The sequence below is a fragment of the Cervus canadensis genome, chromosome 6 (genome assembly GCF_019320065.1).
Source record: "Cervus canadensis isolate Bull #8, Minnesota chromosome 6, ASM1932006v1, whole genome shotgun sequence".
Taxonomy (NCBI): domain Eukaryota; kingdom Metazoa; phylum Chordata; class Mammalia; order Artiodactyla; family Cervidae; genus Cervus; species Cervus canadensis.
The window spans coordinates 50,938,638-50,964,204 of NC_057391.1; the positions used below are offsets into that span (position 1 = coordinate 50,938,638).

A 25,567-nucleotide genomic window follows, 5' to 3' on the forward strand; every position below is an offset into this window, starting at 1 on the left:
AGTTTACTAGGAATTTAGTTTTATACTGAGGAGCAAACCGAGATTTTTGTTGTTTTTCCTATGAAGTTTGTACATAACACTGAGCCCTGAGTTTCCTTAAGAAAACATGAACATACCTCTATTTTGATTATTACAAATTAGGACTCTAGTTTTGTTAATAGAAAATTAATTGGAGAGGAGTTCTACAGTCTCAGCAGCATAGTGATCCTTGAAGTAGAGATACAGTATTGCTAATACTAAGAACAATATTAAGAACAAACTTGATTGATGATAAAATTAGGTTTACAAAACACACCCAAAGTCTGTTTGAAACAATCAGGTGCCTTGAGAAAAACAAAGATGCATAAAATGTGACTGTATTGGTTGATGCAACTTGGTATTAGAGGTAATAAAGGTGACAAGATAAAATTACATCAAGGTAAAATTTGAATGTATCAAAGGTTTATTTAAATGTGTGGAAGGGAAAAAAAATTATCTGTTGGAGGAAAAAGATGTACAGAAACTTCTGATCAAATAACATTATGAAATTGGTACTGCTTTGTTTCAAACATACAAAAATGATAAATATAAAAAGATTGGGTTCAAAACATATATATATACACACCAGGACAAGAAATAAAGGAAAAAACATAAACTGTGCTGAAGCCAGCATCGTGCATGACTCTGAGCCCAAGGCAGAAATCTGTGAAAAACTCTAATCTGGCAGGGTAATGAGGTCTAAGTGCTGCGACATTCCAAACTTGAGATGCAATAATGCATCTTAAAGGGAAATGTATAGCTTTAGATAATTTTTCAGCCCACAATATAATGAGTTAAGTGTTGATCTCGAAAGCATAAGAAATAAATAATCCTAAGGAGTAAAATCCAAAGGAATAAAAAATCCTAAGTAAAGGAAGGAAATAATAAGAATAGGAAACGGAATAGAAAACAAACACTAGAGAGGAATAATAGGGCCACAAATTGGCTATTTAAAACATGTAAAAGATTTAATATTTAAAAGACTTATTTAAATGGCTAATCTTTATCTTTAAAAAATAAAAGAGTTTACTTAAAAGGTGAATAAAATTGATGAGTCTCAATTTGGTGAAATTGGTGAAAGTGATTCTTTTTTTTTTAGTGGTCAATAGAACAGGAATAACCACTTTAAGCCTGGTGGGAGCAGGGATTACTGGTGCTGCTGCCTCTCATGTGAAAAAGGTTAAAAAGCAAATTTGGCTCCAGCTGGTACTTGGGACTCTAGCTTATAGGCCTAATGTGGCACAAATACACAGTTTTGTAATTTTCTCAGTTGGTAACTTGTGTACAGTATCACCAAAGAATTTGAAACAGTAAATTGACTTAACACTTGGCTGAATTGGAGTTCCTAGGACACAGGTTAGAGGCAACTGAAAACTGCCAGAAAGGAAAGGAAGAACCTAGAAGAAAGAAACAAAAGTAAAAGGAAAGGAAAAAAAAAACCCACTGTAAATCAAAATTTCAAAACATGAAGAAAATTAATGATAAAAATAGCCAACAAACATCTTTTAAAATTTTGATCTACTCAAGATGGAAATGACAGCACAGCCTGAAAAAGTCTTCAAGAGAAGTACAATTCAGGATCCTGAAAGATAAAGAATAAAAAACAATTATGAAATCCAATATATAGATATTCATTCATTCAACACTTAATAATGAGTGTTATTTATGTCAGTCACTGTTTTAACTGCTAAGACCATGGCAGTGCATGCTGTAAATCAGACAAAACTCACTACACTCATGAAATTTTTATTCTATAAAGAAAGAAAATAAGTAAACTAAAAGTGAATTAGAGAATAAGTGCTAAGAAGAAATAAAAAAGGGAATGCTGAGCCTGGCAAGGTGAGGTGCTAGAGCAACAGAGTATTTCATTTTGTAAGAAACCACTAAACTCAATTTTTTGCATTTCCACCAGCAATGAATGAAAGTTCCTGTTCCACTTCCTTGCCAGCATTTGATGTCACTGTTGTGGATTTTGGCCATTATAATATGTGTTTAGTAGTGGTATGTCATTGCTCTAATTTGCATTTCTCTTATGACATATGATGTGGAACGTCTTTTCATATTCTTATTTATCATCTGTGTATCTTCTTTGGTGAGGTGTCTGTTAAGGTTTGGCTCATCTTTTAATCAGGTTGTTTGTTTTCTTAAGAATTCTTATGTATTTTGGGTAACAGTCCTTTATCATATGTATCCTTTGCAAATATTTTCTCCCATTCTGTGTCTTGTCTTTTCATTCTCTTAATAGTGTCATTTCATAGAACAGAAAAAAAAACTTACTTTAATGTAGTCCAGCTTATCAGTTTTCTTTCATGAATCATGCCTTTGGTGTTGTACCTAAAATTTATCACCAAATCCAAGGTCATCTAGATTTTCTCTTGTGTTATCTTCTAGGAGTTTTATAAGTTTACATTTTAATTTTACATCTGTGATCTATTTTGAATACACTTTGTGAAGGTTAGAACCACTATGCCTAGATTTACTTTTTTGCATATGGGTGTCCAGTTGTTCCATTTGTTGAAAAGACTGTTTTTTGTCCATCATATTGTCTTTGATCCTTTGTCAAAAATCAGTTGACTATATTCCTGTGGGTGTATTTCTAGGCTCTCTATTCTGTTCCACTGATCTATTTGCCTGTCCTTTCACCAATACCACACTGCATTGATTATTGTTCTTCAAACGTGATCTATCAATTTAATGCAATCTCAATCAAAATTCTAGCAAGTTATTTTGTAGATATTGACAAATTGATTCCACAGTTTATATGGAGAGGCAAAATACCCAGAATAGTCAATACATTACTGAAGGAGAAGAAGAAAGTTAGAGGACTGACACTACCCAACTTCAAGACTAGGCACAAAGTTGGCCTGTCTTGGAGATTTCTAGGTGCTGGTATTTCTGGCTTTGTAGGATGAGTTAGGAAGTATATCCTCTACCTCTGTCTTCTGAAAGAAACTATAGATAATTGGTATAGTTTTTTCCTTAATGTTTGGTAGAATTCACCAGTGACCCCCATCAGGGTCTGGAGCTCTCTCTTTTGGGAAGTTATTGATTATTGATTCAATTTCTTTAACAGATATAGGCCTATTCAGGTTGTCTATTTCTTTTTGTGTGTTTTGGCAGGTCATGTCCTTCACGAAGTTGGCCCTTTTCATCTAGGTTATCAGATTTGTAGGCACAGAGTTGTTCATAGTACTCCTTTATTATCCTTTTCACATTCATAGTATCTGCAATGCTATCCCCTCTTTCATTTCTCATATTAGTTATTTGTGTCCTCTCCACCCCTCTACTCCCCTGCTTTTTTTTCCTTATGTAGCCTGGCTAGAGGCTTGCTGATTTTATTTTCATAAAACCAGATTTGTTTCATTGATTTTCTCTGTTGATTTTCTAGTTTTAATTTCATTAATTTATGCTTTAAATTATTTCTCCTTTTAAATACTTTTTACTTGGATTTATTTTGCTTTTATTTTTCTAGCTGCCTAAGGTAGACACTTATTTGATTGATTTTAGATCTTTCTCTGATATATGCATTTAATGCTATAAATTTTTTTCTAGTCAAACTCTGATAAAACTCTAGCAGTTTAGGCTCTGGTTAAATAATTTCTTTCAAGGTAAGGTCTTGCTAAGAACAAATAAATGCTCTGGCATATTTCAAAATCATTCATTTCCTGTCCCCCTGATGAGAGCTTGAGAATATTTTTGTGTAAATATTCACTGTGAGAAACTGATGGACTTTCAGAAAGTAAAACTCACAAAAATGTTGGGGGCTGAGTCCCCCTAGAGCTTTTGTCTCTCAGATCTGCCCACAGTGAGCCTCTAGCAATTTGTTAACTACATTCAGGTTTTCCTGCCTTGGCACTAGATCCCATGGACGTTTCTGCTCTGATTGGTTGTGATTCACTATAAATATAATCTCTCCCATTTCGGGGGCGGGGGGCGGGCAGTGGCTTGCCCTCTGACCTCACTTGTCTTGTGCGCTAAAAAGAGTTGTTGATCTTTCATTTTGTTCAGGCTTTTTCTTGCTGGGATGGAGTGGTGACTTCAAAGCTCCATAATGCCAGATCAGGAACTAGAAGCACTTAAAATTCTTTAAAAAAAACTAATATGCTAAAACAAGTCTAGTAGGAAAAAATCATTAATATGTATACTCTGTAAATGTCAACCTAAGATATTTTGGCCAAAAATAAAAAGGATAAATGGACACTTCACATTCTCTACATGAGCTCTACCTATATATTCTTGTCTAGCTGTAAATCACATTGTCTTTTCCTAAAGCCCAAATTTAAAATAGTAAAATAATGAGTGCATTTAAAACTTAGTGCTGAGATATTGACGAAAGCTATTCTGCATTAAAAAGAACTAAAGTTTCTTGGAGAATGACTGATTCTATTTCCTAGAATAAAAAAGGAAAAAAATTCCAAGTGGGTCCAAATCATTTTGTTGCAAGAATAAAGGCTTTCAAAAGGTTTTTTAAAAAGTTCTGAGGTGGTGTTAAAAAAAATAATAAATCAGCCTTTCCTTATGGCCAAATTTGAGTTTGATGATCAAAGAATAAATTATGGTTAATTAATTTTAGGTGAAGAATAATAAGATTTAATTTTTGCTTTGTAATGTACATTTTCATTCCCTAAAAGCCTGACAATATGTAAGGTGAAAATAAGGACATGCCTCTATTATAGAACTTGTTTTTAAATTTTTACTTTTTCTAGTATTTATTACATACAAAATAATATAGAGATTTGTATATGTACATTATGAATTAAAAGATGAATAAAGCAAATCCATCACCAAAACTAGAGACAGAGGGGGAAAAAAAACTTGGCAATTTTTTTGATGCTCTCTGATGGCATACTTTGTTATAATGAACAAAATCAAAAATAATTTGAGGTGTTCTCTCAATTTTTCTATGGAACCAGCCAATATCCTCCTGTCTTCCAGTGGGAGGGGCTGCACCTGAACTCTGCTTGCCAGTACTAGTAATTTTTTTTTTCCAACTTAATCTTTCCGTGTGAATCAAAGTCTCCAGATACTGGGTAGCTGGCTTTCTCAGATAATTCTTATAGTTTGCACCTAAACCACGAATTGCCTGGGTCCCATTAGTTTCCCTCCTGAAAAGGTTCCCCTTCATGTTTGCTCTTACAGAAAAAGTTAAGGATGACAAGATCACACACACACACACACACACACACACACACGCACATGTATGTGTATATAAAAATACATATATTTAAGCTTTAAACTTGTATGTTCTCCTTTCTTATGGAAGGGAGGACAGCAAGGGGATGGAATTCCTCTCCTATAATGCACAGCTACATTGCAGATCGAGCATATTGCTTTAGCAGTATGCAGATCGAAGCATATGCTTCTCCTTGGGATGAGGGGAGAATGGGGGAACCTGTGTTGTTTTATTTTCTTGGCTTTGTGAGTTTCTCTTTTCCCCTATTAAAAGCTATCTCTTACCCTTGTGGTTCAGTCTTTGGTGTGTATCAGAATTACCTGGGGGTTCTGTTAGAACACAGATTGCTGGGCCACAGTTCCAGATTTTCTGGTTCAGCAGGTCTTCAGTGGGGTCTGGGGATTTGTATTTCTAGCAAGTCCTCAGATGATGCTGACATTGTTGACAGGGGACCATGCTTTGAGCAACTTTGTCTTAATTCATGCAGCGTCTATGCAGAAATCAGCTCTTTTGGCTACCACAAAGAGTGTCACTTGCAAGAGTTCCACCTAGGAGTTAACTGTTAGCCTTTCTGACATCTTAGCTTTCCTTTATAGTTTTACCACATATACAGGAATCCTTAACCAACAGATTTGCTCTTCATTAAAGTTTTATAAAATTGGCATTACTCCTTAAGGGTATTTGCTTCTTATTCCCCCACTCATCCACCCAGTATAAAGTTATAATTAATTTTTATTGTTGTATGATATTCTTTTGTATGAATATACCTACTGATATTTGGCATGTTTTCAGGTTTTTGCTAGAAAGCTGCTATGGACAGTTACTTCTTTATTCAATCATAGTTACCCTCTCTTTATGAGAGGACCCAATCTAGAGGAAAGCCTCCCTCCCTTAGACTTTCCCCCTAGTTCTGAGACACTCAGTGTGGCACGTGTCCTTCCTTGCTCAGTGACTGAATAAAACAAGTTATTCAACTACAGATGTCCAATATATATTGAAAAATATATATCCTGTCATTCTTTATTGTGCCTGTTGGTGAATACAAGTTCTTAATCTTAGTTCAAGTCTTTGATCTTTTTTCTTTAATGTAAGTGCTTTTTGATATCATACTTAAAGAAAAGCTTAAGTATGACAAGATCATATATACACACATGTATGTGTATATAAAAATACAAGTTTTTAATTGATTTATCTTCAATTCATCTGAAATTCATTTTTGTGTGTGACACCATATGCATGTAGCAATCCAATCTCATTTTTTCCCCCATATGGTTACAATTTCTAACACCAATGTATTCAATAGTCATTCCTTTCTTGCTTTTCCCCATTTATGTGCACACTTTTGCCATATATCGTTTCCATCTACACTTGGGTTAGATTAAGATCTTTTTTGTTTGTTTTTTAAATCTGTTAAGGAACACAGATAAGGAAAACTTTTAAGATTGAATTAGTTTCAACTCTTGTGAAACACTTTTTAGGTAAGTACTTAAGTCTTGAAGTAGAAAAATTAATGGTGTTTTAAATGGATATCAGCTGGTGTAATGATTCAGTAGCAAAACTGATCAAGTTTTTTAAAATATTCAATCAGAGTGCAAAAAGTTTCATAAGACTGATAGGACAATTTCACCACACAAGTTTGTATGTGCTTAACAAAGTGATTTGGAGAAGGCCATGGCACCCCACTCCAGTACTCTTGTCTGGGAAATCCCATGGACGGAGGAGCCTGGTAGGCTGCAGTCCATGGGGTCGCTAAGAGTCGGACACGACTGAGCGACTTCACTTTCATTTTTCACTTTCACCATTGGAGAAGGAAATGGCAACCCATTCCAGTGTTCTTGCCTGGAGAATCCTAGGGATGGGGCAGCCTGGTGGGCTGCCGTCTATGGGGTCGCACAGAGTCGGACACGACTGAAGTGACTTAGCAGCAGTAGCAGCAGCACAAAGTGATTGTTAATTTCCCTGAAACTGGCAAAGAGCTCAAAGTATGCTTTTAATTTACCATAAATACATTATATCACTTGTGTTTCTCTATAGTGGCATAATCTACACTTTAAAAATTTGGAACACATAAACTGTCTTTAGAAAACACAAAAGAGAGTTTGAAACAAAATGGTGAAAGTAGGCATTGAACACAAGAGGGAAAAATGCTAAAGGCAACATGGAAAAGAATCTATAGGCTTGATTTTTAGGTTTCTCTGCTTGAGAGGACAAGAGACAAGAAGTCTAACATGGTCCCAGTATTCAAAGTTAAGGTATCTTGAGACGATGAACTGTACTGAGGGGTGGCCTGTTTAGGGGGTGAAAGATGATATTTTCCCCTCCCAAGTCTGTTCCTTAGCTTTCCTCAAGGATTTTTTTCAGTAGCTTTTAAATTTGTATTAATAATTTCCAAAATAAAATGTTAAAAATCCCTATCCCTAGGTGGCAAATAGTTTGTACGTGCTTAGCTTTCATGTTACTAAAAAAAAAAAAAAAAAAAAAAAAAATCAAATTCCGGTGTCTCCAAAAAGCATCCCAGGGAAAGAACATTGGGAGCTAAGGCATCAGGATCTTAATCACAGTGAAGCCACACTAATCCAAGTGACAACAGGGTTGGGTATATGGATCTCAGATTCCTTAAATACTGCGTGTGGGAAGACTAACATGGTCTTCAGCGTGAAAGTTACAAGTCTCCCTAAGCCACTATAAAACATATCCGTGTCAATTTAACTTATCCTACAGTTGAGTTACTACCAAGCATTCTTCAGGTGAGTCATACGGTCAAAAGTTCTCAAACCGAGGAGCGAACCCCATCTACACGCTTGTGAGTGGCTTCCTACCGACAGGATTTGAACGACTATAACAGGACAGGCAAGCTTCTAGGCGAGAATGTCTATATGAGCAGGAAATTCCCCGAACAAGAACACCAAAGGGTGCTAACTTCTACAGCTTCCGTCACAGCAAACAAAAGGCCAGGCTGCCACGGCGCGTGGGCGTCGCACCTGCTTCTCACGGGTGACGCTTTCCTACGTCCCTTTTTTGCATTTTCAGGCGTGAAGCTTCATTCTTGCTTAAGCGGAAGTGGGCCTGCTACTTCACAGATTCCCGAAGGGATAAGACCCCAAACAGGGGGAACGCCCCCACAAGCCGACCCAGGCAGTCGCGAGGGGAGTCCGCAGGGAGGCCGCAGGGGCGCGCCCGGGGCACGCTGGGAACGCCGGGTGCCCTGGCCCTTCTGACCCGGAAGGGCTGGCGTGTGGTAACCCCGGCTTCCCTAGCAACCGAGCGGGCGTGAGTCCTCCTCGCTCTCGCCGGCTGCCTCCCAGGATGCCGCTGCAGCTTAGCAATTACAGCTGGCGGCAGACGAGCACTGCGGTCTTCATCTCTGTGCCCCTCCGAGGCGTCAGCGTCCGAGACGCGGACGTGTTCTGCACCGAAAATTATCTGAAGGTAGGAGCGCAAGTCGTGCCGGCCGGCCCCAGGGGTGTGGTCTGAGGCGTCTGCTACGGCACGGCTGTGGACGCGCAAAAGGCGCGTCTTTGCAGATGAGCATCCTAGAATATTAGTCCTATTAAAAATAAAACAAAGCAAAACAAACAAAATAAGTTACGAATCTCATACAGGTGACACCTCGTCTGTAGATAGATGTCATCGGGTCAGGGATGATTTTATCCATGGCTTCCATATGCCTTGCTACTTTTATCGTGACCTGGGAATAAATTTATAGCAGGAATTTAAGAAAATGATTTTGGCCTCCATCACTTATTTCTTAAGGGGTGTGCCTTTCATTTTGTGTAGCCAGATTAACTTCCGTTTCCCCCCTCTGAATAGGTGAACAGCCCTCCATTTTTATTCGAGGCGTTTCTCTATGCTCCCATAGACGATGAGAGCAGCAAAGCCAAGATTGGGAATAACATTATTGTTTTCACCCTGCACAAAAAAGAAGCAGCCATGTGGGAGACCCTTTCTCTGTCAGGTGGTAAGTTCTTTACTAAAAGATGTTAAGCCGGTTGTGCTTTTTAAACTTTATACTATTCAAAAATTTATGTTTTGAAATAATTATGTTGCTCTTCTAGGAAAACAAAATAGGCACGAGTGTGATTTAAATGAGGTAGTGCTTCAGCTTCCTCTTAAATAACCTAATAACCTAATCATTGAGTATCGAATTTCTAAAAAATTAGAGTCTGTTAATAATAGCTCTTTAACGATGTGAGCTTCTGTCTTCAGAGGATAAGGCCTGCAGGTGTGGCCTTTACGAGCACTCATTTCGTATTAGGCATTAGTTCATCTATTAATCCTTGTAATAGTCTATCACTTAGGTACTCACCACCCCCACCATTTTTTTTTTTTTCCTATTAAGGTGAGGCTACTGAGGTGCAGAAAGGTTAAGTAATTGCCTAAGGTCACACTCAACAGTGGCTACATATTTGAAGATATATACTACAGAAGATAGTGAAAGACAGGGAAGCCTGTTTGGCTCCTTATGCAGGAATGGGAAGGGAATTTTGTTTTCTAATCATAACAGTCCTCTCTGATTTACATATCTACTTTCGTTGCACAGCTGCTTGATTCTTCTCTTTCATAGTTACATGGTCAGCTATTCCAAATTTTGACCATTTGAGCCAAGTGTTAGCAAACTTTTTCTGTAAAGGACCAAATGATATTTTGGATTTTGTGGGCTATGTGGTCTGTGTTAGAGTTACTCAGCTATGTCATTGTCGTGCAAAAGCAGCCATAGACAATATATATTTATTGACACTGAAATTTCAATTTATTCTAGTTTTTAAAAGTGAAAAAGTGTAAGTGTTAGTCACTCAGTCTTGTCCAGCTCTATGCTATCCCATGGGCTGTAGCCTGTCTGGCTACTCTGTCCATGGGGTTTTCCAGGCAAGAATATTGGAGTGGGTTGCCATTTCCTTCTCCATGGGATCTTCCCGGCCCAGATCTTCTGCATCACAGGCAAACTCTTTACAGTTTGAGCCACTTATGTCATTAAACATTACTATTATTTTGATTTTTTCAACTACTTAAAACTTTAAAAATTATTCTTAGCCTATGTGCTGTGAGCAGTCAGGCAGCAGATTGGGTTTGACTGTAATTGCCAATTAGACGAATCAAAACAGTCTTAAAACTAACTTATATAACAAGTAATGAACATTAACTTTACTTCAGAAACCAAGTTTGAGATTCTTTTAGAAGTCAAACTCAGTTTTTTTTAAATTTGTTAACCTTGATTTTTATTTTTTATTTTTTTCAAACTCATTTTTACATGCAATTCAGTGGACTTGTTTTAATAATCTTTTTTTCCACATGTAGTGTTATGAAACTCCAATATCTACTCCAAGCCTGCCTCCCTCATTATTCACAAAATACTGCTCCAGTTTTTTCTGAAGTTCCTTCTTGATCCATTTTTCATTTCTTTTAGATGTGGAGCATTTAATTTGGAAACGATTTTTTAAAAATTATTTCTGCCCCTGGTCCAGCTCTCTACCACCCTGTTACTAAAACAGGTGGATGCTTGGGAAGAGGCTTCAGACCTCATTGCAGTCCTGATTTCCAGCCAGGATCTTGGATGGGTAAAAATTCCATACTCTTTACTCATTTTTAACTGAAATTTAATATTCCCTTCAATTATGAATGTAGACAACAATCAAAAGGAGTATCAATAAAAATCACAACATGTTCATATCAGGTACCTTTGCCTTTTAGATGCATTACTTTGAAATTATATATTAGACATTTTGCTATATATTATATAATGCATAAATAAAGAAGCAGATATTTGTATATCACAAATTTAATGTTTTGTGTTTTAATATAAGACTTAATATTTTGTAAGTATTTTAATATAACACTTTGTAACTCGTTTTCTTTATGTATTATTTTCACATATTTTAAAATAATATGAAGGGTTAGTATAAGGGTTTACTAGTCATCCCTCCACTCCTGCCCTCCTTGTCACTTCTTACTTCACTCTCTCCCAAGTTTCCTCTCTCCTACTGTTTTTTTCCTTCAAAGTCTAGATCCCTTCCTTAATCCTTATTCTCTTAAGATAATTTACCCCATAATGGATCACAGCCTGCAGTTTCTAAAATACTGAATCACTGAATAAAAAATGACTGAATGGTAAAGTTCTGTATGTAACATGTCATGTGACTTTATAATTTTTCCTAAAGCTTGCCCTGTACTCTTCATACATAAAGCTCACCATTTATATTTTTGAAGGTGATTGATCATGTCAGATGATCTCAACCCATGTACTCTTCTAAGAGACCTCATAGTGATGCTTGATTGTGATCAGGTTTATAAGCTAATAGGAGAGAGAGGAGTATCAGTGTGTTCTCTTTCCTCCCCTCCGGCCCCCTTTGCCTCTCCCCATCCCTCTCATTGCACACCCTTTTTCTCCCTCTTGTGACCCTCTCCTCCTTCTCTCCCTCCCCTCTCTGCATCCTCATTCCCTCTCTTATTTCCTCTCTGCATTGCTCCTCTTCTCTCTCATTCGTATCTTTCTTTTTTTTTTTTTTGAAAGTCATTCGTATCTTTCCTCTCTGTCTTTCTGTGTCTGTCTGTCTTTCTCAGTGCACAAAAGCATCCATTCTTTGCTAATTCATTACTGTTACAGTCACTCTTATTAGCTTCTTGACTAGTTTAATACTGAGAAATGTTCTTACTTCTGCATGTGAAGTTGGGTCCAAAACCATCTTAATCCAGATCAATATGTAGGAAAAACAAATTCTCCTAAGTAAAACAAATTCATCATGATTCTAATTTAGTGATATTCTTTATGTTTTAGTTGACAAAGAGATGATGCAAAGAATAAGGGAGAAATCTATCCTACAAGCACAGGAAAGAGCAAAAGAAGCTACGGAAGCAAAAGCTGTGGCAAGGAGGGAAGATCAAAAATATACACTAGGTGTCATGATGAAGGTAAGTTGCAGATTGATAGGAAGGTCCTTTAATTAAAGATATAGTAGTAAACTATGCAGTGATAATTTGTTCCATCTACTGTGCTTTCCACCTTTTTGTTTATACTTTGGTTACAGGACTTGCTGTGTTACATAGGTTGTCTGCTACTTCTGAAAAGCTGTATGAAAGCATGAAGGTTGAACAATGGATTTACCTGTTTTAGGGAGAATGTTCTATTTCCAGGGGAACAAAAGTTATAAGGTTTTATGGTGGAAGTGTTTTACTTCTTTTTTTATATTGATATTGATGTACATTATTATTTAAAACAAGAAAAGCATAGATTCAACACTGAATATTGACGAATAATATCTTTTAATTGTTGAGGCTTTCAAGTTAAAGCTTTAATCAGCAATATATTTTTTGAGATATAATTCACATACCATACAGTTTGCCTATTAAAAGCTTACAATTCAGTGCTTCTTTAGTATATTTAGAGTCATAAAACCATCACCACAATCAATTTTAGAACATGTTCATCACCCCAAAAAGAAACCCTGCACCATGAGCAGTCACTCCCTATTCATCCAAACCTCTAACCCTAGACAACCACTAATCTACCTTCTGTCTCTATAGGTTTACCTATTCTGACTGATTTTTACAAATAATTTCCCATCTTAAATTCTCATTTTGAAATGACTAAGAAATCTATAACAAGCATTATCTCATCAAGAGCTCTGTGGACTCATGATTGTTCTTTTGCGTTTGGATCACTAGTGTTGTTTTTATAATCAACAGTTCATAATTCCAGTCCATAATTCCAAAGACTTCTCTGCTTATCACTTTTACTTGACTTTTAAATATTGCCAATGGTTAATATACTTCGTGTTTTACTTAATAATTGAACATGTGGTCAGCCATCCAAAGATTTCTGCTTTTAGTATACTTGATGAGTTCCACCTTTTCTTGATCGTATTATGACTACGATCAAACTTTTCCTGAATTTTAAAAAAATACAAGCAAAGTAGTATAAAATTTGTGGCAGCAAATAAGTATTTATTGAACTGATAAATTAATAGCCCGCATACTGCTGCATTGGTAAATATAACAAAGCTGAACAATTGATTGCCAGGCAGTACCACAATGCTCTACCTTGAAGTTGATAAATATCTCCTGACATATGAAAGCCTGACTTTGGTATTTGCAAAGGTAGTCTAGGGGCATTAATGTATAAAGAATGAAGCTGTAGTTTACATTGAAGTGATAGAACCTGTGAACGTCTGTACCCTACACTACAAACTATTCATTTTGTCTGTCTCTTCCCCTGAGTATTGTTGAGAGTTGAGACTATATTTTCTTTCATCCTTATCATAACCATTGCCAAGTAAATAGTAGGTGCTCAAATATTTGAATAAATTAATGTGACTACATTGTTTGAGTACTCTGTAATCATAGTAAAATTCTAATCTGGTGGATAAATGTAGCGAATTTTACTCTGTACAATATTAGACACCATTTAGAAAAGAACTTTGATGGTCCATTAAGAGTAAATGAAGCAATATGATGACAAAAGGCAGCTCATTATTAGGTTAAACCATAAATTAGCTTAAAACTTGATTTACATATACCAAAACCAGGTTTTTTTTTTTCGTAGTAATCTTTTAAAAACTGAGCAGGGCTAGTGTTAAGACTCACTGTTTCAGTTTGCTATGCTGTATGGTGGTAAACTGCTCAGGCTTCCCTAACAGAACAGCACAGAGTGGATGACTTAAAGCAACACACATTTGTCTTCTTGCAGGTCTAGGGCCTAGAAGTCTCAGATCAAGGTATAGTGGGTAATAGCTCTATTATTGGCTTGCAGATAACTAAAAGAGAGAGAAAAAAATCTCTGGTGTATCTTCTTAGTAGGGCATATCCTGTTGTATCAGGGCCCCACCCTTATGACCTCATTTATCCTTAATTACTTCCTCAGAAATCCATGTAAACGGGAGTTAGAGCTTTAACACATTTGAGGGGACTCAAACATCTAGACTGCAATTCAGGAGACTGTCTGCAATGCAATATACCCAGGTTCAATCCCTGGGTTGGGAGGATCCTCTGGAGAAGAAAATGGCAATCCACTCCAGTATTCTTGCCTGGGAAATCCCATGAACAGAGAAGCCTGGCAGGCTAGAGTCAGTCACGACTTAGTGACTAAACCACCAAACCAAATATCTAGTCAATAACACTGTGTAAAAACTATCCAAAATTTAGTGGCTTAAACAGCAATTCCCAGCTTTTTTGGTGCCAGGGACCAGTTCCGTGGATTTTGCTGTGAACCGGGAGTGGGAGGTGATGGTTTCAGGATGATTCAAGCACATTGCATTTATTGTGTGCTTTATTTCTAATCTAATAACTGCCACTGATCTGAGGAGTTACTGATCTGTGGCCCAGAGATTGAGGACCTCTGGCTTAACACATTATTTCTCATGATTCTGCATGTTGGTCAGGCAGTTCTTATGGTCTGAGTTTGCCTTGGTTGTGGCTGGATGTTCTAGGATGACCTCACTCATATGTCTAGAGCTTTGCCTTGGAAAGCCAAAACTCCTCTCCATGTGGTGTGCTAACCTCTCCAGGTTAGCACAGATTTCTTTCTTTTTTTTTTTTAGCACAGATTTCTTTACTTCATAATTAGTGTTTCCGGGATCAGGAATGGGAAAGCCCTAATGTACAAGCCCCTTTAAACACACTTCTGTGTCACATTTTCTAATGTTCCATTTACCTAATATTGCATAGAATCAAGCCCAAATTAGGGTTAGAGAAATAGACTGCACCTTTTCTGGGGAAGAAAGATGAAGTCACATTGCAAAGGGACATGCTTATAACTAAGGAAGAAAATTTTGGCCATTTTATAACTTAGTTTGAATTGAAAAGATTGGAGTTTAAACAATAAAGATAATTTGATTTCATCTAGCAGGAGAAATTCAGAGACAGAGTAGTGAATCTAAGCCCTGACTCCATCTCTCTACAACATCCTTAGCACTGCCTTTTCTTTGTAACTGCTTTATTCTTAGGCAGAAAGGAAGATGATCCACATCTGCACATAAGCAGGAACCAGCAGGAGACAGTCTGTCTATTCTGTTGGTTCCCTTTCAAGCCCCATAAAATGATTGCTTTATATACAATAGAATGATATTTCAAATGGCAGTCAGTTTTACATATGTGCAAATATATCTTTACTTCAAGTCTATCGCTTCAACCTTGGTTTACTGCATCCATGTCTCCTTATCTTTGCTACTGATCTGTCATTCATTTAGCAGACATTTATTGAATACTTTTAAAAGATATTGAGGCAGAGCTGACAAGTCAGTCTTCGATTTCAGTTTACTTATAGTATAGAGAGGGTGACAGACAATAAAAAGCAAAGTTTACAGCCTGGTGTGCATAAGAAGTCATGGGCAGATAAAGAGAAAACACTGCCTAAAGATTGGTATCTCAGTCTGTAAGGATGGTCAGGAAATAGGAGGCAGTGTAGTTTGTGCTGAATACTGGAGAATGAGCTACAGTTATCTAGGGATGAATGGGAAAATGACATTATAGTCAGTTTTGTATAAGTGCTTGACAGAATTTGGAACAGTTGTGATGAGAAATAAAATTTTTCTGAATAAAAATATTTAGAAAAATCTCTTGAGGGGAACTCTTTAGGAATTTTCAGCAAGAATACCAAAATAATTGGTTTTGTGTTTTAGAAAGCTCATTCTGGCTAATGAGTTTGAAGAGGTTGCAAGGAGGAGGCAGAACTTTTGTATTCTTAGGATGAAAGGATTTTGAACATATTTTTGTGTTGAAGAAAGAAGCCAGTAAAGAGGGAGAGATTGATAATATAACCAGGAGAGAGGATTGATGATGAAGCAGTTTTTTTGTGGTGGGATGAAGGTTGGAACAGGTGAAAAAATTAAGTCCTATGCAATAGGGGATATTTTATCTTTTGACTAAAGGGCAGGAATAAAGAATAACCAGGGGTTTGGAAAATTTTTCATGACACAGATAGTTAAAGTAATCCTTTGTTTTCATGGTGAAGGTAGAAAGTTCATCTACCCAGAGCATGAAGAATTGAGATGGAGTAGGGGTGACTTAATAGAAGCTTGGAATATTGATGCCAGACTAATCTGAAACATGCTTTTTCCCCTCTTTGCTTTGGATTACTGTTGCCTACTTTTCCTGTTTTTTTCACTCTTTGTTTTGTAGGTTATCTTCTGTTTTGAATTTTTTGGTTCTATTTTATTTTCTCTTTTAAGGAACTTGTTTTCCCACTAATTTTTAACCTAAATAGGTCAAATTTGAAGTGCTTTCTTCTGCTATTTTCTTAAAGTTGAAACTCAGAAGCGTGGAATGGTAACTTCGCCTGATTATGTGTGAGTTGCTTTCTGGAGTTGTCTAGATTATACTATAGGGTCTTTAAAAAGTCCTTATTGGTGAAGCCACATGCCCTGTTTATTGGACGCATGTATAACTAACGTATAGAAAAGCTACAAGTAACTGCTTTCTCATTTTTTTGTTCTATGCATTTGTAAAGGTGATTGTTTTATTTATGTATTTAATCTTGCAGCTTATGGGATTCCAGTTCCCTGACCAGGAATTGAACCTGAGTCATAGCAGTGAAAGCCTGGAATCCTAACCACTAGGCCAGTAGGGAACTCCTGTAAATATGACTTTTAAATTTCTCTTTTTGGTAGTTTGTTAGTGTATATAAATGCAACAAGTTGCTATAGGTTAACTTTATATCCTTCAACTTTACTGAATTCATGTGTTAATTCTAATAGTTTTTTGGTGGCATCTTTAGGATTTTCTTTATATAGTATCATGCCATCTGTAAACAGAAATAGTTTTACTTCTTCCTTTCCAGTTTGGGTTCATTGTCTTTTATCGTCTGGTTTTTATGGCTAGGACTTTCCATACTATGTTGAATAAAAGAGGCAAGAGTGGGAATCCTTGGCTTGTCCTGATCTTAGAGGAAATGCTTCAGCTTCTTACCATTGAATGTGATTTGGCTAGGTTTGTCATATATGGCCTTTAATATGTTCAGGTATATTCCCTCTTGTATCCACTTTGTGGACAGTTTTTATCATAGATGGATGTTGAATTTTGTTGACAGCTGTCTGTGCATCTGTTTAGATGATCTTAAGATGTTTATTCTTCAGTTTGTTACTGTGGTGTATCACATTGATTGATTTGTGGATATCCCTGCATTCCTGGGATAAATCTCACTTGATCATGGTGTTTAATCCCTTTCATGTACTTTTGGATTCAGTTAGCTAGTATTTTGTTGAAGATATTCACATCTGTGTTCGTCAGTGATATTGGCCTGTAATTTTCTTTTCTTTTCTTTTTTTTTTTTTGGTGGTGTCTTTGTCTGGTTTTGGTATCAGGGTAATGCTGGCCTGGTATAATGACTTCTGAAGCATTCCTTCCTCTTCAGTTTTATGGCGTAGTTTTAGAAGGATAGATGTTAACTTTTCTTTAAATATTTGGTACAGTTCACCTGTGAAACTGTCTTTCCTGTACTTTTTGTTCATTGGGAGTTTTTAAAGGCAGTAATCAATTTCAGTACTGGTAATTGGTCTGTTCATATTGTATATTTTTTCTTGATTCAATCTTGGGAGATTTTACGTCTCTAAGAATTTATCCATTTCCTTTAGGTTGTCCATTTTATTGATGTATAAATTGTCTGAGTAATTTCTTATGATCCTTTGTATTTCTGTGATGTTAATTATAACTGATCTTTTTCATTTCTGATTTTATTTGGGCCTGTTGTTTTTTTAAATTTATCTGTCTAAGTAATAGTTCATCAATTTTATTTTTTGACAGATTCAGCTTTTAGTTTCAGTGGTTTCTTAAAATTATTTTTTAGCCTCTATTTTATTTATTTCTTCTCTGATCTCTGTATTTCTTTCCTTCTACTTTGCATTTTATTTGTTCTTTTTCTAGTTCTTCAGATTATTATTAGGTTGTTTACTTGAGATTTTTCCTGTTTCATGTAAGCTCATATTGCTGTAAACTTGCCTCCTTGAACTGCTCTCGCTCCGCGGCATAGATTTCAGTCATTGTTTCCATTTTCATTTGTCTCCAGGTATTTTTTGATTTCCCCTTTGATTTCTTCAGTGACCTGTTTCTTGCTCAGTAGCATTTAGTTTAGCCTCCACATGTTTGTGTTTCTTGCACTTTCTTTCTAAGCTTATAGCGTTGTGGTCAGAAAAAATGCTTGATATGATTTCAGTTTTCTTAAATCTGTTCAGGCATATTTTGTAGCCTAGAATGTGATCTGTCCTGGAGAATGTTCCATGTGCACTTGAAATACTTATTCTGCTATTTTTGAATAAAATGTTATATATATATATACACACATATATATAAGGCCATCTGATCTAATGTGTTATTTAAGGCCAGTGTTTCCGTATTGATTTTTTTGTCTGAATCATCTATTGATTTAAATGGGGTGTTGAAGTTCACTACTTTTACTTGTTAATGTCAATTTTTGCCTTTATGTTTGTTCATATTTATGTATTTAGGTGTTCTTATGTTGAGTGAGCATATATTTACAATGATTATATCTTGTAATATCTTGTTGGATTGATTCCTTTATTATTATGTAATGTCCTTTTTCATCTCTTGTTACAATCTTTGTTTTAAAGTCTATTTTGTCTGGTAGTAAATATTGGTACTCCAGCTTTTTCCATTTTCATTTGCATGAAATACCTTTTTCCCTCCTCTTACTTTCAATCTGTGTGTCTTTAGATATGAAATGAGTCTCTTGTTGGCAGCATACAGATGGGTCTTGTTTTTGTATATATTCAGCCACTCTTTGTCCTTTAATTGATCCTTTTAGTTCTTTTACATCTAAAGTAATTATTGATAGGTATGTACTTACTGCCATTTTGTTAAGTTTTGGGGTTGTTTTTGTAGTTCTTTTTATTCCTTTCTTCTCTTGCTGTCTTCCCTTATGATTTGATTCCTTTCTTTAGTATTATGTTTGGATTCATTTCTTTTTTGTGTTTCTGTTATACATTTTTGGTTTGTGGTTACCATGAAGTTGTATACAGTAACCTATATATGTATGTGAGTGTTTGTTTTTACTCTCCCCCCCCCCCACATTTAATGCTTTTGACATTATTTTTTACATATTTTTGTTTTGTATATCCTGTAACTGCCTATCATGGATATAGATGATTTTACTACTTTGTTTTTTTACCCTTCCTACCAACTTTATAAGTGGTTGATCTACTACCTTTACTGTATATTTGAGTATATACAATGAGTACTCATTGTATATACTCGTATATTTGAGTATATACTCAATATATATATATTTGAGTATATATATATATTTGAGTATATTTATGTATATTTGAGTATATATATGTATATTTGAGTATATACTCAATTGTATATTTGAGTATATACAGTTGAGTATATACAATTTGAGTATATACAAATTGAGTATATACAATGAGATTGTATTCTTTTATAACTTTTATATGTCTAGTTCTGGTCTTTTCTGTTTTGCTTAGAGAAGACCCTTTAATTCTTTATAAAGCCAGATTAGTGGTGCTCAACTCTTTGCTTTTGCTTGTGTGTCAGATTATCTCTTTCAAATCCAAAATAGCTTTGCCATATACTCTTGGTTGTAGATTTTTCCCTTTCATTACTTTAAATATATAATGCCACTCCCTTCTGGCCTGCAAAGTTTCTGCTGAAAAGTTATCTACCAGTTTTATGGGCACTCCCTTGTATGTAACTAGTTGCTTTTCCCTTGATGCTTTTAAGATTCTCTCTTCATCTTTAATTTTTGCCATTTAATTTATAGTGTGTCTTGATGTGGACCCCTTTGGATTGATGTTATATGGGACTCTGTGTTCCCTGGACCTGTTTCCTTTCCTAGAATGGGAAATTTTCAGCTATTATCACTTCTAATAAGTTCTCTGCCCCCTTCTCTCTCTCTTCTCCATCTGGGACCCATATATTGTGATTATTTGTTTGCTTGACGTTGTTCTAGAGGTCTTTAAGATTGTCCTCATTTTTTAGAAATGCTGTCTTTTTTTCCTGTCAGCTTTGGTAATTTCCACTACTTTGTCTTCCAGTTCAATGATCTGTTCCTCTGTATCATATAACCTACTGTGATTCCTTCTATTGTTTTTTATTTCACTTATTATATGCATCAGCTCTGTTTGGTTCTTTACATTTTCTAGCTGTTTGTTAAGTTTCACACTGTGTTTATTTATTCTTAAATCCTTTATTGGTTAGATTTGGTCTTCACTTTGTGTAGTTCTATTTCTGGAGTTTTGTCTTGTTCCTTTGTTTGGACATAGACTTTTGTTACCTCATTTTGCCTAATTCTTTGTGTTTATTTGTAGGTATTAAGTAGATTGTTTATATTTCCTGATCATGGAGAATTGACCTTATGTAAAAGACAACCCTATGGGACCCAAAAACATACTCTCCTTGGGTCACCAGAGTTATATGATTTAGGGCTAACTCCTATGCAGATAAGTGGGGCCTTCTCCTGTGTCAGGGCCAACTGCTGTGGGCATGGGCATGGGTAGACAGGGCTCACGCCTATCCCTGTTGTATGTGAGGCCCTTCTGATAAGGAAGAAGTCAGCTGACAGTGGACAGAGCTGGGTCTTGGTATGTTTGGCTGCATGGCTTGGGCTGTCCCAAAGTTGATGCTAGTCTGATGGTGAGTGGGGCCAGGTCCCACTAAGTCTATCTTTGGGCAGGGGACCCTGGAGCATCTGGCTGCAGGGCCTGGGGGATCTCAGGATTCGTGTTACCTGCTAGAAGGTGGGGATGGATCCTGGGGGATCCTATGTCTTGTGTCAGCCCACCGGTGGGCAGGGCCAGATTCTAAAGTCTGGGATCTGGCCCTGGCTGAAAGACTGTGTAGCCAAGGCTGGTGCTTGCCCACTGGTGAGGAAAGCTAGGTCTACTGTGAAGCTTGTAGCTTGACCGTAGTGTCCTTGTACTGGTGCTGATAGGCTGGTGGGCAAGTAAGCTTCCTGCTAGAGGGAGAATTCCAGAATGTTCCTAGCACCAGTGTTCTCATGGTGGAACAAGCTCCACAGAGTGCCTGCTGCTAGTGTCCTTAGGAGGAATCCAAGTCACTTCCTGGCTCTTTGGGAAGTTTTCCAGTATCAGCCAGTGGCTTTGACCTAAGCTCCTTTCACCTTATTGCCTTCGTTCTGGGTCTTTGAGTGTGTGAAATTTTGCTACTCAGCTGTCTTGGTTACTCCCCTATCACTATTGCTTTTACATTTTATTTTTTTATCTTTCTCATCTCTGATATTTTTAATAACAAGTTTTACAGACCAAATGCACTCTGGCTTTTTGTTTGTTTTCCTTCTTCCTGCTGCTGCCATGGTGACTTTTTAAATTTTTAAGCTGTTTTTTTCCAGTTACTGCAGGAAAATTGACAAATAAAATTGTAGTATATTTAAACCATACAATGTGAAGATTTGATCCATGTTTATATAGTGGAAGGAATCACATTTTCAAGTTCACTAATAAATCTGTCACTTCACATAGCTACCTTTTTTTCATCTTTTTTTTTTGAGGTGAATCCTTCAGATCTACTCTCTTAACAACTTTCAGTTATGTAGTACAGTTTATCACTGTAATCAATATGTTGTATACATTAGATCCTCAGCAGTTACTCATCTTACAGCTGAAAGTTTGTGCCCTTTCACCAATGTGTTCCCATTTCCTCACCTCCCCTCCAGCCCCTGGCATCACGACTCAACTTTCTGTGATTCTGATTTTTTTTTTTAAGATTCCATGTATGGGCTTCCCTGGTGCCTCAGATGGTAAAGAATCTACCTGCATTGCAGGAGACCTGGGTTCGATATCTGGGTTGGGAAGCTCCCCTGGAGGAGGGCATGGCAACCGACTCCAGTATTCTTGCCTGGAGAATCACCATGGACAGAGGACTCTGGTGGGCTTCAGTCCGTGGGGTTGCAGAGTCAGATATGAGTGAGCGACTAAGCTCAGCACATGATACCATACAGTATTTATTTTTGTGTGGCTTATTTTGCTCAGTGTACTGCCTTCCAGGTTCTTCCGTGTTGTTGCACATGGCAAGATTTCCCTCTTTTTTAAGGTTGAATAATACTCTGTTTTGTGTGTATATGTGTACATATATATTTGTTGTTGTTTAGTCACTAAGTCGTGTCTGACTCTTCTGTGACCCCATGGACTGTAACCCGCCAGGCTTCTCTGTCCATGAGATTTCCTAGTCAGGAATACTAGAGTATCATTGCTATTTCTTTCTCTAGGGGATCTTCCCAACCTAATGATCGAACCTGTGTCTCCTGGCAGTGGTAGGCGGATTCTTTGCCACTGAGCCACCATGGAGGTCCATATATATATATATAGAAAAAAAAAAGTGTACAATTCTTTGGCTTTGTTTATTCACAGGTTATACAACCATCATTACTATCTAATTTTGGAATATTTTTATCACCTCTGAAAGGTACCCCATGCCCATTAGTAGTCACTCCTCACTCTTCCCTCCCCTAAAAATCCCTAGTCTCCTTTTTGTCTCTATGAATTTGCCTATTCTGAACCTTTCACATACCATATATGGCCTCTGGTGTCTTCAGTCTTTCACTTAATATAATGTTTTTAGAATTTATCTATGTTGTAACATGTCTGAGACCTTTATTCTTTTTATGGCTGAACAATATTCCATTGCATGAGTATACCACAGTTTGTTTATCCATTCATCAGTTGGTGGAAATTTGGTTTCTTTTCATCTTTTGGCTTTTGTAAATAGTGCTACTGTTAACATTCACTTATAAGTATTTGTTTGCGTAAATGTTTTCAACTGATTTGTGTATAAACCTAGGAATAGAATTGCTGGGTCATTTGTAATCGTATATTTAATTTTTTGAGGAATCACCAAATAATTTCTCATAATTGTACAATTTTACATTCTTTCCAGCAGTATATGATGATTCCAGTTCCTTCCATCCTTGTTAACACTTGTTATTTTCCTTTTTTTTAAAATTATAGCCATCCTATCAGATGTGAATTGGTATCTCAGTGTGGTTATGATTTGCATTTCTTTGACAGTGATTTTGAGCATCTTTTCATGTGTTTCTTGGCCATTTGTATATCTTATTTGCCAAAATGTCTATTTAAGTCAGTTTGCCCATTTTATAATTGGAATATTTGTCTTTTTGTTGTTTTATTCCTAGTTTTTTAAGGAATCTCCATACCGTCCTCCACAGTGGTTGTATCAATTTACCCCACCAACAGTGCAAGTGCGTTCCCTTTTCTCCACACCCTCTCCAGCATTTATTGTTTGTAGACTTTTTGATGATGGTCATTCTGACCAGTGTGCGGTGATATCTCTTTGTAGTTTTGATTTGCATTTCTCTAGTCTATCCTGAAGGAGATAGGTCCTGGGTGTTCATTGGAAGGACTGATGCTGAAGCTGAAACTCCAGTACTTTGGCCACCTCATGCGAAGAGTTGGCTCGTTGGAAAAGACCCTTTTGCTGGGAGGGATTGGGGGCAGGAGGAGAAGGGGACAACAGAGGATGAGATGGCTGGATGGCATCACCGACTTGATGGGCATGAGTTTGAGTAAACTCCGGGAGTTTGTGATGTACATGGAGGCCTGGCGTGCTGTGATTCATGGAGTCACAGAGTCAGACACGACTGAGCGACTGAACTGAACTGAACTGAATAATGAGTGATGTTGAACATCTTTTCCTGTGTTTGTTAGCCATCTGTATGTCTTCTTTGGAAAATGTCTGTTTAGATCTTTACCCCACTTTTTGATTGGGTTATTTGTTTTTCTGGCATTTGAGTTGTATGAGCTGCTGGTATATTTTGGAAATTAATCCTTTGTCAGCTGTTTCATTTGCTATTATTTTCTCCCATCTGAGGGTTGTCTTTTCACCTTGCCTATAGTTTCCTTTGCTGTGCAAAAGCTTTTAAGTTTAATCAGGTCCCACTTGTTTACTTTTGTTTTTATTTCCATTACTCTAAGGTGGGTCATAGAGCATCTTGCTTTGATTTATGTCATAGAGTGTTCTGCCTCTGTTTTCCTCTAAGAGTTTTATAGTTTCTGGTCTTACATTTAGGTCTTTAATCCATTTTGAGTTTATCTTTGTGTATGGTGTTAGGAAGTGTTTTAATTTCATTCTTTTACATGTAGCTGTCCCATTTTCCCAGCATGATTTATTAAAGAAACTGTCTTTGCCCCATTGTATATTCTTGCTTCCTTTGTCAAAAATAAAGTACCCATATATGCATGGGTTTATTTCTGGGCTTTCTATCTTGTTCCGTTGGTCTATATTTCTGTTTTTGTGCCAGTACCATACAGTCTTGATGACTGTAGCTTTGTAGTATAATCTGAAGTCAGGAAGGTTGATTCCTCCAGCTCCATTCTTCTTTCTGAAGACTGCTTTGGCTACTCAGGGTCTTTTGTGTTTCCATATGAATTGTGAAATTTTTTGTTCCAGTTCTGTGAAAAATGCCATTGGTAATTTATAGGGATTGCATTGAACCTGTAGACTGCGTTTGGTAGTATAGTCATTTTCATGATATCGATTCTTCCTTCCCAGGAACATGGAATATATCTCCATCTGTTTATGTCACCTTTGATTTCTTTCATCAGTGTCTTAAAATTTTCTGTGTACAGTTTTTTTGTCTCCTTATGTAAGTTTATTCCTAGATATTTAATTCTTTTTGTTGCAATGGTGAATGGAATTGATTCTTTAATTTCTCTTTCTGATTTTTCATTGTTAGTGTATAGAAATGCAAGTGATTTCTGTGTATTGATTTTGTATCCTGCAACTTTGCTAAGTTCACTGATCAGCTGTAGTAATTTTCTGATACTATCTTTAGGGTTTTCTATGTACAGTATCATGTCATCTGCAGACAGTGAGAGCTTTACTTCTTTTTTTCTGATCTTTATTCCTTTTATTTCTTTTTATTCTTTGATTGCTGTAGCTAGGACTTCCAGAACTATGTTGAATAATAGTGGTGAAAGTGGACACCCTTGTCTTGTTCCTGATCTTGGAGGGAATGCTTTCAGTTTTTCACCATTGAGAATAATGTTTGCTGTAGGCTTATCATATATGGTCTTTACTATGTTGAGGTAGGTTCTTTCTGTGCCCATTTTTTGAAGAGTTTTAATCATAAATAGGTGCTGAATTTTGTCAAAGGCTTTTTCTGTATCTATTGAGGTTATCATATGGTGTTTATGTTTCAATTTGTTAATATGGTGTATCACATAGGTTGATTTGTGTATATTGAAGAATCCTTGCATCCCTGGAATAAACGCAACTTGATCATGGTGTGTGAGCTTTTTGATGTGTTGCTGAATTCTGTTTGCTAACATTTTGTTGAGGATTTTTGCATCTATGTTCATCAGTGATATTGGCCTTATAGTTTTCTTCTTTGTGTTGTCTTTGTCTGGTTTTGGTATCAGGGTAATGGTGGCCTTGTAG

At 36.6% G+C, this 25,567-nt stretch overlaps 1 protein-coding gene across 2 annotated transcripts in view; it reads left to right on the top strand.

The window, feature by feature from the left end:
• The first annotated feature begins 8,330 nt into the window (after positions 1-8,330).
• DNAAF4 (dynein axonemal assembly factor 4) overlaps positions 8,331-25,567 on the top strand; it is a 71,746-nt gene continuing 54,509 nt past the window's right edge. For both annotated transcript variants that reach the window (XM_043471910.1, XM_043471911.1), the window contains exons 1-3: positions 8,331-8,620; positions 9,002-9,149; positions 11,964-12,097. In XM_043471910.1, the coding sequence (XP_043327845.1) occupies positions 8,498-8,620; positions 9,002-9,149; positions 11,964-12,097 (405 nt within the window). In that variant the 5' untranslated portion in view covers positions 8,331-8,497. The remainder of the gene's footprint in view (positions 8,621-9,001; positions 9,150-11,963; positions 12,098-25,567) is intronic.